The 13812-nt window shown below is 36.5% G+C and overlaps 1 protein-coding gene across 1 annotated transcript; it reads right to left on the reverse strand.

Annotated features, from left to right (window-relative positions):
• Nucleotides 1-8939: 8939 nt before the first annotated feature.
• Hbb (hemoglobin, beta) lies at nt 8940-10291 on the reverse strand. Its single transcript, XM_005380076.2, has 3 exons — nt 10131-10291; nt 9782-10004; nt 8940-9203 (listed from the first exon to the last, which is right to left on the reverse strand). Exons 1-3 carry the CDS (start codon nt 10220-10222, stop codon nt 9075-9077), a joined length of 444 nt encoding a protein of 147 aa, XP_005380133.1. The 5' UTR covers nt 10223-10291; the 3' UTR covers nt 8940-9074.
• Nucleotides 10292-13812: the final 3521 nt, after the last annotated feature.

A 13812-nucleotide genomic window follows, 5' to 3' on the forward strand; every position in this document is an offset into this window, starting at 1 on the left:
AGTAAGTTGTTGAATCTTTAAAGTAGTTCCCGTGCAGTTTGGTTTTTGTTCATGAACTCTCCACCTACCCTTGTGTCTTCAACATTTTTATCTGCTTTCTCTTCCAGTAGATTTAGTGTTTCTGTTTTAATATTTAGATCTGTAATCGATTTTGACTTGAGTTTGGTGCATGGTGATAGACATGGGTCTAGCTTAAGTCTTTGGCATGTGGAGAGCCAGTTTTTCCAGCATCGTTTATTAAAGAGGCTATCTTTCTTCCAGTGAACTTGTTTGGGCCCTTTCGCCAAAGATAAAGTAGATGAGTCTGTTTATGGTTGTGACTGCATCTTCCAGTCTATTCTACTGACCCACAGGTCTGTTTCTTTGCCAGTACCATGTTGATTTTATCACAGTACCTTTGTTGTGTAATTTCAAGTGAGGAATTTTTTTTCTGTTTTTTTGGAAATGATCCCCTATGATTGCTTGCAACTTACTTCCATCTGTCCTTGCTCAGCTATAAGGCATGAAGGAAGTCAGCTATGTCTGGAAGTCAGATATTTAATAAAAAAAAAACCTCTGCAGAATAGTCTGGTTTTACTTGTTCTTTCAGCAAAATTATCAAATGCTACTCATGGATGCCCTGCTGTATACAATGAATTATATGGCCACCCTTTAAAGGTCAAACCCCTGATGACCATTACTCCATGCCAGTAGGGGTCAGAAGTAGTCCACTGTTTTTTTTTTCTCCTTTCTTCTCTGTTACAGTTGGAAAATATAAATTAAGGTCAGGCCCCTTGGGTCTTGGCATGGCGGAAGAGATAAGAACCTCCTATTACGCTTATCCGAAGAGCTGGTTGCCTAGAAGTTCTGATAGCAGAGACAGAACTGTTCACCTCAGACTCAAAGTAGGCTTAACATCCCAGTTTACACTAACAGTTGTGACTATTAATTTACAAGTCATCTTTTGTTTATCTATTCTTTATGAAATAGTTTAGATTCTGTATGATATATATAAGTATTTTTTCAATAATTTAAATATTAAAATACTTTTTTGTAATTTAGAAGCATGATAGAAATACAAGACATGGTATATGTTCAAAGAATAATGCAAAATAAGGTCAATGTTTACATTTTTAAAACATTCTTACAGTAAAAGACACATTGCCATTAATCTCCTTCAGAATGCTCCTCCTCACTTGATATCCAGGACTGCTTCAGATGAAATAAGTGCATTTAAAGAGAAAGGCACTCTTTCAGAAGGATCACTGGCAATGAATCTTTTACAGTTATAAATTATTAAAAAATTTAAACACTATATTTTTAAGCAAACCTCATATTTAACTGTGGCTACCTATGTATTTGAAAAGTTTTCATCAAAACCCAGATGATCTGATTGGACTACAGAATGCACCACCTCTCTCCAGGGAATTTGTCTATTTTGATTTCTTTAACTCATTTCTTTTATTTATGAAAATATGAGACAATCTAAAACCAAGCAAAAAATTGATAAGCACTAAAGGAAAGACAACAACCAAACAGAAAATGAGAGGAGAAATGATAAATAATTATTTTTAAACTTATAAAAATGTCTCAATTATTGACAAGTTTTACACTTAATGTGTAAAATATGATGTTTTTGTATGTGTAGATGTTATAGCCAATTGAGTTAATTAATATATTTATCACCTCACCAACTTATTATCTTTGGTGAGATGCTAAACATCCACAGTTTAATAATTTTTAAGTATGCAGTGCATTCTCTGTAGTCATCACTAGATCACTACAACTTATTCCCTCTAGCCAACTGTAACTTTGGACTCTTTGCTCAATATTTCCTTATCCTGCCCTTCTCCTATTCTCTCATTTTTAAATTTTAGTAGCTACCTTTGAGATCAACTTTTTAAAATTCTATCTTTGTACTGAAGTAGGCCCTTGAATTTGTAAGATAAATAGTTTAATTATTACACATATATAAATGTGCCCTTTGAAAATTACAAAACAGGCCAAGACAATCTAGCTCTGTTTCAGAAAAAAAGCAATTTGTAGGGAGTTCCTAAGAAACTGAGTTAAGATATTCACAAAATGTTGTATTAACTCATAATGGAACAGTACTTTGCCATAAAAAAGGATAAACTTGTATCATCTGTAGGAAAACGGATGCACCTTGAAACCGTATTAAGTGAATTAAGTCATAAACACAAGCTGAAAGATAGCTTTCTTGTATGAAAAACCTGAAGTATAAATAATTCCAAAAAACAAAAGATGGACAATAAAAAATAGGGATATAGCTCTTTTGCAAATGGGAAAAGCATCTAAGGAATAGAAGAGGGGGAAAAAAGGAGTAGGGGAATAAAAAGGATTAAGATATGTTAACTACATGCACCTACTGACCAAGGTGAATGTGAACATGTACTGCAAATGTGCACTATAAAACACCCAGAAAAAGAAAAGATACCCAGGCTACTGGGCTCCAGAGCATTCATTCTCCAAGAGGTTTCCATGTCTTCAATGAAGCCATCTGTAACCATAATCTCTATCACTTCTTTCATTTTCAGGTCCTCATGGAAAGAAAGAATAGTTTTGCCAGCAGTTAAAAAATGAAATTTCATATCAAATTGGTATCTAGAAAACATCTTACAAAAATTATAGATATTACCTAGAGTTTCATTAACTTTAAAATGAAGAGTCACTCATAAAAACTCATATTATCTTGATAATTTTGCATGCTGAATGAGATGTTGGTAAGAATGGTAAGAATGTAACTTTGAGTTCATATATTGACATTAATTTCAGCTCCACCATCCTTTTCCAGAGGAGGATGTGGAAGATAAATTAGTCCCTCACATTTACCCGCTGCTTTTCAAATAGTAGAGCACACTGTCTTACTGAGAATGGAGCCTCTAGGGAGATGGTCCATTAATGCAGATTAATCGGCTCTCCTAGCCCTGAGGGTAACAACGTTGAACACAATAGAGTTCGAGGTGATCAGCTGCAGAATCGCCAAATGACTACAACATCTCCTACAACATCTCCTACAACATCTCCTACAACATCTCCTACAACATCTCGAGGCATTCTAACCCCTCAGGACAGTAAAGGATTGTGAGTGGCCTCTCCACCCTCTCTGAGTGGCGTGTTCTCCCTACCAGATGCCTGCCATCAGGGAGCTGGGGTTCCTGGCTATCAGGCCCAGGAAGGGAGAGATGTTTGCCATGACTTGGAATAGTATGTTTGTGGAGGGAGCAAAAGCTCAACCCAACCACTGAAACTAGAAATCAAATGAGAGAGGTCTAGGGACATAACCAAATTATGTCAGGAAAGAAAGCTTCCCTAGCAATTTAACAGGACATTATCACCAGGATGTGTTTTTCTTGGGAAATAAAGAAGTCAGAGCCAAAAAAGAGTAGCTTTCTCTACAGGGCTTCTTTGCTTTCCCTGTACAGATCCTGTATATTCTTTAAAAAAAAAAAAAAATTTCTCTTTTATCAGTACATATTTGCCATACATACTGATCATTTTCATTGTAGGGAATTTGTACCTGAATGTAATATATTTTAATTCTTTTCGTTTCCTCATTCCCTTCCCCACCCTTCAACCCCCTCCTTCCTCCCCATTTACACATTTTTGTTTCTATTTTTTTCCTTCCATTCTCTTTTTCTTTTCCCTTCCTTGTTCCCCCTCCCATTTGAAAATTGTCTTCCTGCTTTCCAATATCTAACAATATTTTGATCTTTCTTTACGTTTTTAGTTTCTCATAGAAGAGAAACAAGGCAATATTTAAACACACATTTCTGACTTGTTTCACTTAGAAGTATGATCTCAAGATGCATTCATTTACCTAAAAATGTCTCATTTTTATCTGTTATGGCAGAGTAGCACTCCATTTTGTATAAAACCATGTTTTCTTTAGTCATTTATCCTTCCATGGGCATCTAGGCTATTTCCAAGATTTGGCTATTACAAATTGTGCTGCTATAAACATAGGCATGCAGGTATCACTGTGATATGATGCTTTTAACTCTATCTTGTACATTCTTATAGACAAAGTGATGAAAGTTTACCTTGCTACTATTTTTGACACTGGATTTTTGAATTGTGGGAGAATCTTTTATGAACACTGTATTTCAATGTTTATTTATAATTGTCACATTTTAAAATTATAATTTCAGATTCCTAGATGTTTAGATTTCTAAGATGCCTCAGATATGATAACAGATCTAAGCCACCAGAAGCACATATTTGTGGAAATCAGTGTCCCAGAATCCAAGGCCTCATAAATCATACAGGAACAAAGTAGGTCTCTTGCATTGGACCACAGGTGACATAGCAGATAGTGTTCATTTGATTCTTCATTGTCAGTCCGTGGGATTTTACATTTGATTTTAATTTTCTTTTGAGAATACACTATATTCAAGTAGGTTGACTCTATGGTTATGGTGAGCTTAAAGAAATTAATAATCTAAACAACTACTTTGAAGATAACAATATGCAATATAACAACCATTGTTGATTTCATACCATCTTCCTTTGAAATTCTGTATCATTTCTAATGTGTTTTCTTATTTTTTTATTCTCTTCAAAATAAAAATAAAAATGAAAAAAAAGAAATTAGTAGCTATTATACCATGTAGTAGAGTTTCTGTTTTTCTTATATATCACTGGATACAAGTAGAGAATAAGATTATATTTTTATGTTTATTGTGAATATCATCATGATCAGCCTTTATAAGGATTCACTGAAATTAAACATTCACAGAAAATTCATTTGGTTTCTCTTTATTTGAATGACTTTATATTATCTCATTACAAGAATTTGTAAAAATAAATTTTTAAAAACAGAGCAAGCCCAGATACATAACCTAATGATGCACCTCAAGGTCTTAGAAAAACAAGGAAAACTCAAACCCAAAGATAGTACAAGGAAGAAAATTAGAAAGATCAGTCCTCAAATTAATGAGGTTGAGGCCAAAAAATACCAAGAATTAATGAATAGTTAATTCTTTTTTTATTTTAAAAATAAAAGGAGGAAAACATTGACAGGCAGACAACATTTTACAAAATAGCAAAAGGACAGTACAGACAATACAGAGTTACAAACAAAGTGGTAGGAAATGAACAATGCTTGTTGTATTACATATTGATATCTTCAAAGTGGCTTCTCATGAAAACAGATAGAGACATGCAATACTGATCAATCAAGGACTCGTTAACAGTTTCTTTCAGCAAAGAAATAGAAGACGGTAGAACAGCCGTGTTAACTATCCTGTATATACACACATACAAAATTTCTCCTTCTTTCCATTCTCTCTTCCCACATCCCAGTTGCCCTTTATCCTTGAGTGTTTTCCTATCATTTCACAATGTCTATCATACCTCCTAGTTTAAATTAACTCAGGTTCCTGAATAGTTAATTCTTTGAAAGAATAAACAAAATATACAAACCCTTAGCTAATTTAACCCAAAAAAAAGGAGTAAAAAGCCCCTCTTATTTGTTATAGTTCAGTCTGTGCTTGAGGAATCTAAGGCACAGAGACATTAAGTATCTTGTGCCCAATCAGGCTTATTCACTTGTAGACATGAGAGCAAAACCCAGGCTGTATCGCAGCAGAGCTTGCTGTGCCATATTGCCAGGCACAAGCAGAGAAATGCAGAAGTGGTAGAAGCTGCCCATCAAGAAGAAATGATGGTGGTTTGAAATTTTAAATGGTGTAAAATCAAGATAATGCATGAGATTGGGGTCGCTAAGAGGAAGAAAGAGTCTGAGTGCATTATAGCTAAGAAAGTGTTCTTCTGGTCAGTACAAAGTGGGCTCCAACCTTAACAGCCATTTGTATGGTATATAATGTTTGGTTCAACACTTAGTTCTTACAACAGGTTTTTAAAAATCTCTTGGTAGCATACTTATAATAGCTGACAAAAATCATTGTCTGCCACTCAGTACCTATCTGCATTTAAGACAGTAGTCATCACCAGTAGAAATTAATGATGGAATAGGTGTGAAAAATAAAAGAGTGTAAAAGAGTAGAGACAAAACAGTAGATGGAAATCAGTAACCCTATAAGACAAATTTTAATAGCAAAATGTAATTTGGGAACAACTCTGACTCTGGCTTATGTTATAAATATGGGTGTCTAAATGTTCTATGCATTTTGATGGCTCCTTTCCATATAAAGTATACGTTATATTTGACTTCAAGCAAGAACTGTGATATTCCAATATGTTGTAAGTGGGTTGTGTTATCTTTTATTATTTTCACCCTCTTCATAGTGCTAGTACAGGAATAGAACAGCATCCAGATAGTACCTAGTTTTACAAAATTCTGGGCATTTAGCACTTTACTTCTGGCTAAATAGGTATTCGTCAATGCCAATTAACTTGGTAATTTGTAATGTTTACTGAAGAGTTCTTTTCCTTGACATCACATTTTTTAGAAATACTAGCAATGATTAAAAAGGGGAAGCATCATTTTATAGAACCTAGACTAGAAGGAAGCATTTTGCAGAACCTAGATTCCCACTTTTATTAATCTTTTGTCTCTATTTTTATGCTGCTTGATTGACTCCTTAGGCTCCCCCTGCTCCTCATTCTTTCCAATGTCTGTGTGGAGTTGTACAACTTGTCTTAGATACTTGCACAATTCTCTTTTCTACTTTAATATGTACCTGGCAGCTAATCCAATCCTCATTTGGTCTGGATTTATTAGACTATATGTGCTTATATACTTTCCCTGTACAATCTCACTAATGCAAAGATCAATTTCAACAAAGTAGATTCAGCCAACATACACTTTTTTATTTTAAAGAGAAAAAAACCAATAAAACAGTTTCAAAACTGGTTAGTAATTAATATGCTGAGTATTGTTGTCTTCCTAGTAGTTATTCAGAGTAAAAGATATAGGCATATCCTTGTCCAGATAATATTAGCACAAACCTTTCTTTTCAATGAACTAAGAGAAACTAGATGTTTAACTATCTTAACTATCGTATATATAAATATAACTTTTTCTTTTTCCTTTTCTTCCTTCCCCCTCTTAACTAATAAATTCTGAATTGTTTCTTTGATGCTCTAGCTTTTGAGTCAACAAGTTCTTCTGACTATCAAGATAGACCAGTAGTGGGCAATGTTTTCCTAGCACCCTGTTAAGGTCTGGCACTGCTGATAGGTATGGTTCGCCAGTTGGTAAGGAGTTACTGCATACTTTGTTTTTTTAAAATCCATATTGTCTGAACAATTACACATTAACAGTTCCTTTCAATAAACCAACAGGTACTGTACAATTATCCTAGCTGTCCTGTGTATATATATATATACATATTTTTCTCTTCTTTCTTTTTCCTCTCTGTTCTTTCATCCCAGTTGCTCCTTCTTACTTCAGCAGTTTCTTTTCCCTTGCACAATATCTATTGTACCTTAGCTGTATTGCTGATGTCTGTGGTTTATTGAAAGGAACAATCAATGTTTAAATTTTGTTTTTTCTTGAATCTGGTAATCAGAATGACTGATCTGAAAACAACAATATGCAGTATGAGAACCATTGTTGAACTCCTACCATCTTGTATAATGAAGCTCTGCAACATTTCCAATTTTTTTTATTATTATTTTTCATTACTTGTTAGTGTCTTGGATTATTTGATCAACCTTACATTCTTATGTCTGGTGGACTGAGCAACTTTGTTGAAGATGCAATGTAGCAAAACAATGTAGCAAGCATTGTTAATTCCTGTCATTTTGTTTTGAGATCATGTATCATTTTTGTTGTTTTTGTGTTGTTTTGATTTTGTCCTCATTGTTGTTTTGTTAGTTTTTTTTAATTTTTAAAATAAAAAAGTGAAAAAATCCATAGTGTCCAAGAATATCTAAACTTTTCAGCTTTTTAGGATATTTATATATTTGGGGGGAAGATTTGTTCACAGAATCATAGTCTTTGAAACAGTAACAATCACCATAATTCTTTCATCTTTTTGTTCTGAGAGCTTTTCCAAGCATATTTACTTTGTTATAGTGCCAACATTGTCAAGATGAGTGAATACCATTTATTTCCATATACCAAATAAAATTTTAGCATTTTAACCTGGGAAGTAAGTGTGTTTCCAACCAAATGAGCCCAAGGACCAAAACAAGCAATTTATTCTTGATTAACTAAGCAACTGATTAAACTTTATTGGGTGTGTGCATGTCTTCTACCTCCCTTCTAACAGAACCAATAAAGAGCTGAACTAACTCCCTACGCTGGGAAAGTCTCTATGCATGCCATGGGCAAGAGCACTGGCTAAGAAATCTGTCATCTATAAATTTCACTAGTGAGGCCACCGTTTTAGATCTTCTAGATACTGGTATATTATGTCCACTCCTACCAATCCAGACTGAGAAACACTTCTGCTCCTGGGGAGACCAACATTGTAGATTTTTGACCAAACCTAATGGTGGAGGCTGAGAGCAAGGGTTCAAGAGACAAGGTGGCTCCCCTCCTTCTCCAGTTATCTCTCCTGTGAGCAGAGCTACAGGACAACAGGGTCAACTGAGGTCAAGGAGAAGGTCAGGGAGGAGGAGGAATGTGGCCAGTTAAACATGAAAGAAAACTGTGTGTATTGGCGGTGACTTTATAGAAGAGAATTTAGTGAAGTAGAGGCTGGGGAGTCCTGGGCAACCAGCTGGAGGGAGAAGAGACATTTATGAGGAAGGCTAAAACCTAAGAACTTAGAATAATATATAGCAAAACTCCAGCCTAGCTCTCATTTGAATTTTCTTTTTTTTTTTTTGAGTGGTGACTAAGGAAAAGTTAGCAGAGGCTGCTTCCCACATACAGGGCCTGTTTATAGTCTCACCATCTGTCTTTGAATCCAAAGGATATGTGTGTTTCCATAAGATCTGAACTAAATGCTGTTACTTTTTTTTTCATGTCTTAAGTGCCCGGCTCTCCCTGTTCCCTTCTGAGATACAGAAATAATTTGACTACACCATTGCAGTGAAGATAAATGTTCTTTATTAGGCAGAAGCCAGATGTTCAAGGAACTCCATAATTTCCCCTGGATTTAGTAATTGTTCTCAGGGGACCGAGAGACCTTCTTCAAGAAGTGGAGGGCAGAAAAGAACGCTCAGTGGTACTTGTGAGCCAGGGCATTAGCCACACCAGCCACGACCTTCTGGAAGGCAGCATGCACAGCAGGGTTGAATTCCGGGCCGAAGTGATGGGCCAGAGCGATGACAATCATGTTACCCAGGAGCTGTGGGGAAGAAATGAGAGACACGAACATGCCTAGTTAAACACAGAGTATTCCAAACTCATCTCAACCTGTGCTTTTCCTGTAACCAAAAACTGGTAATGAAACAATAGCTGGATAGCTGCTACCACTGATAAGATAGCCAGAATTTATAGGCAGAAATATTTGTCCCTAATGCCTTAACCCAGAAAATATAATGTCACAGTTACCATTCAAACCTGGGTGGAGAAACATGGTACATTTTATCCACTTTGTCTAGAAAGAAACTAGAGAAAGTGTTTGAAAGAAGACAAACAAAAACAGAGGAATAGAAGAAAAATTGGTTTAAAATAAAACATTTAGTAAAAAAGAGACAAAATTACAGAAAAAAGAGGAAAACAAGAAGGAAAGGAAAGAAAGAATAGTACTGAGCACAGAATAAAGTGTAATAAATGATCTTCGGAGGTCCACGGGGATACAAACAGACACACCATTCTCATCCTAAACTAGTCCCTAACCCTAACTCCCTTTTCTCATGGTGAGAACGTGGCTGTAGAAAGAAAGAGGAAGGATGTCACAGGAGCCCAGTCCCACAGACTCACCCGGAAGTTCTCAGGATCCACGTGCAGTTTGTCACAGTGCAGCTCACTCAGTTTAGCGAAGGTGCCCTTGAGGTTGTCCAGGTGGTGCAGGCCCTCACTGAAGGAGTTCAGCACCTTCGCACCATGAGCCTTCACTTTAGGGTTGCCCATAATAGCAGAAGCAGAGGACAGGTCCCCAAAAGTCTCAAAGAACCTCTGGGTCCATGGGTAGACAACCAGCAGCCTGAGGAGTGAGAGCAGACCAAGGGACAGAGAACATCAGCGCCTGTCAGAAACCCAGGAAACCTCTCTGTTTCCAATTACCCAGCTTCCATTAGCCTCGCAAAGCATCTTATAACCTGATACCAACCTGCCCAGGGCCTCACCACCAATTTCTTCCACGTTCACTTTCTCCCACAGGCCGGCCACGGCAGCCTTCTCCTCACCAGTCAGGTGCACCATAGTGTCTGTTTCTGGGTTGCTAGTAAACACAGCTGTGTCAGAAGCAAGCGTAAGCAGCAGTTGGTCCTGCTCGGCCTTTTATGCCCAGCCCTGGCTCCTGCCCTCCCTGCCCCTGTAAGCAGATTGGTTAAGGCCAGGGTGTGGTTCTGCAGGGTGAGGCCCGATCAGTGACAGCTGTACCTGTTCTTGGCAGTCCTGGCACCAGCTTGGGGTGCTGACATCAGGTGCTCAGTCCACCCTCTAAGTATCTTTTGGTCCCATCCCAGCAGCACAAATTGCCCCTTTCTGGAACCCTTGTACATTTTTTGGAATAACCATTTGGTAGGCAGATGACATGTTATTTCCTCCATTTTTATTATACAAGTGAAGAATGACAGCACAGACATTGGAAAGGATTTGCCTGTTGTGCTCCAGTGTAAGAGAGGATGGACGGATCTCCTGTGTCTCCGGGACATGCAAAGTAATCACAAGGACAAAACAGACTAAGCTTCTCTCATGCTTCTAGCTATGCCTTCCTTCTCTTCCTTTGGATGAAATCCTCCTGGTAAGAAAATAAATACTCATCCAATCATTTGTCAGAGGCTATTTTGTATTTGATTATTTCTTTAGTTTGACCAGAAAACCCAATAAATAATGTTTTAAAAATGGAGTAAGTCAGAATCAAGGCAGAAAACACAAATATTTTGCCGGAGGAGTCACTTTCTTCCTTCTTTTTGTAAGTTCTTCCAACTACAAAACTCACCTTTTTCTTCCTTTATTATAATACATGTCCTTCAAAAGAGTTTTACAAATGCATAATATCTTTCTGCCAGTTACTGAGCTAGGTTTGGAGAACATGGACTATAAAGTATTTCAATGAGAGATAAGGACAAATATCAGATACTCGTAGCACCCTATGTCATAGCTAAAGAAGGAATGTGGAAGAAGGACAAAGTAGATTTGTTTTATCAGGAAGATTAAGCCTGATAGGGTTTTCTGGTAAATTAAAATACAGAAATTTTGGCAGGTGCATTCTCAAGCAAAAACAGAAGGGGAGTTAGACCAGGGAAAATGATTCAAATAGCATTTTACTTATTTTTCAATTGAAAAATAATATTACAATATCAATATTATTTTTCATTTATCTGCACAGCAGAAGGAATGAAAGGAATAAAAAAGCAAGGAGCAACAGACAAGAATAGAGAGAGATAAAAAAAAAGAGAGAAGAGAGAGGGATGGAAGGAAGCATCAGAAAGGAGGGGGAGGGATCAGGGAAGAAAAGAAAGAAGAAAGGTAAGAAAGGGAGGAAGAGGTGATGACTAGGATGACATGGAAAAGGAAGAGGAAGAAATAAAATAATGGAAGATACAGGATACAGCAATGCAGATGAATTTAACAAATTTTGATTAAAAATAACCAGAGAGAGAAGCTCAAAATTCAAAATATATAAAAGTTCAAAATATATACAAGTTATATATTTTCATTTATATATTGAAAAAGTGATAATGTGGTTGTTTCAGATCCCAATGGAAAGTATTATACAGTGGGAAGAGGAGCTACAAACGATGTTTAAACTATGTCAACAGATGATTTCTCTCTAACACGTGAGCCAGTACCATAAATACTGAACAATTCAAGAAAGGAGGTGCAGTAATTTGATTTGTGCTTTGAAAAACTTGTTCTCATTCCTCTGCTTCAGTGCATTTTAGAAGTAGACTAAGTAGAGACAAAGAGCAGGAGGTTGATTGCACTAGGGAGAAAAGTCACCTCTGTTAGGAAGCTTCATCCATGATGGTGGTGCAGTGACTGAAAAAAAACACACAAGATGAGGGACAAGTTTGAAAGAGCAAAACTAGAATAAGATCAGAAGTTCAGCCTTATGCGTAATGTATTTGATGCACCCTTGAGCAGTTCTAAAGGAAATATTTAGTTACATAAGTTTGAAGCCCAAAAAAAATACATACGGCCAGGTCAAGAGCACAGACTAGAACAAGGCAGAGAGAAACATGTCGCAGTTTGTTGTATAAGCCCTACCCTTTGCTCAGAAGTGACAGAAAATGCACTCTACCAACATCACTTTCAAATCTTGTGGTATGTTTATGAGGTCGAATCACTAGCCCATTTTATAAGCAGGGACATTAGTTCTGAAAAAAGTCAGGCAAATTTTGAAAGCTATAGAGATATTATTGGGTCTTTGTTAACTCTAAAGATTTCGCGTTTCACTTGAATTCTCTTTTTATTTTTTTATTTATTTTTTCCAGTACTGGGGATTGAACTCACAATCTTGTGCTTGCCGGGCAGGCGCTGTGCTACAGAGCTATATCCCCAGCCCCTCACTTGAATTCTCTTCTACCACACATGATTTGACACAATGGGGACACATGATCACATCCCTGTTATACATGGGTTGTATTGAGAGCATGTGTATAATGTGAAGAGATGGTAAAGTGGAAAAAAGAGTTTCTAGTGTGTCCAGTAAACAAGGCGGACTTGACCCTTGTCAATAATAACAGTAACAAAAAGACAGAGGAAGATTCAAGCAAAACTTGATTATTGATTATTGGAAAGGAAATAAAAGAAGCCAAGAAGACTTTAAGTTTCTGGTGCAGGTAAAAGGGCAGTGGGTATACATTTGGCTAGGGTGGAAAATACTAGAAGACAAACTGTTCCAATAAAAATTAAATTAAATTAAACTAAATTAAATTAAAAAGTAAAATACCTTTGCTGAGTCTGGGGAGCCTGAAAGGCCCCTATACAAAACAGTTCAGTATGTACTTTAATGCATGAATTTGGCACTAAGAGGTCAGAACTGGAGCTCAAACTTAGGAATTGCAGTATTCAAAAGTTATGTTTAAGATTTCAGGTATAAATGATATCCTAAGAAGTATATGTAAGAAAGGTGGGTTATATGGAAAAAAGTAAATAATAAGGACTAAGGTCATCCAAGCTGGAGTTTAAATCCTATTAATAAAAGACCAACTATCTTTCCTGAACACATTATTTAAATATTTTAACTTTAATAAACACACAATCAGCTCAGTAGTCCATCTCAGTTTATTACTTACTTGCTGCCTGACTGGATAAACTGTTTAAACTGGACTTAATTCAGACTAGTCAGATACTGACTACTGAGGCAATATGTTCATTTAAGTAGCCTAATGCACAAGAGGGGCCCCTTCCAAGTATCAGTAGACGGTATTATTTTTATATGTGATTTTTAAATGCCAGTCCTCTCCAGGAATCTAATCTGAGTCCACTTCTATAAGCAGTCTGTATATCCATATTATCTTATCAAGATATTAATCTTTAATTATCATCACAAATTATAATTATTCATTTACTACATGCATCCTAGTCCCTTGTTTCTTGTCCTTTACCTTTTAGCTCCTTAACTTACATCCATCACCTGATTTTCTCTGTACTTAAGGAACTGTCATTTCCAAGGTTCACTCACCATTTGGGCTCCACATATATGTTCACTGACAGTGAACAATGACAAAAGGAGGACAAAATGCAAAGTCAGGTCTTTCTCACTCACTTCTGCAGCAGAAGTTTCTTTCATGACTGATATCACTATGCCTTCATTAGACAATTCCACTGTCTCCAGGGAG

Source organism: Chinchilla lanigera, unplaced genomic scaffold (assembly GCF_000276665.1).
Source record: "Chinchilla lanigera isolate Chin_1 unplaced genomic scaffold, ChiLan1.0 scaffold00013, whole genome shotgun sequence".
In the NCBI taxonomy this organism is placed as follows: Eukaryota; Metazoa; Chordata; class Mammalia; order Rodentia; family Chinchillidae; genus Chinchilla; species Chinchilla lanigera.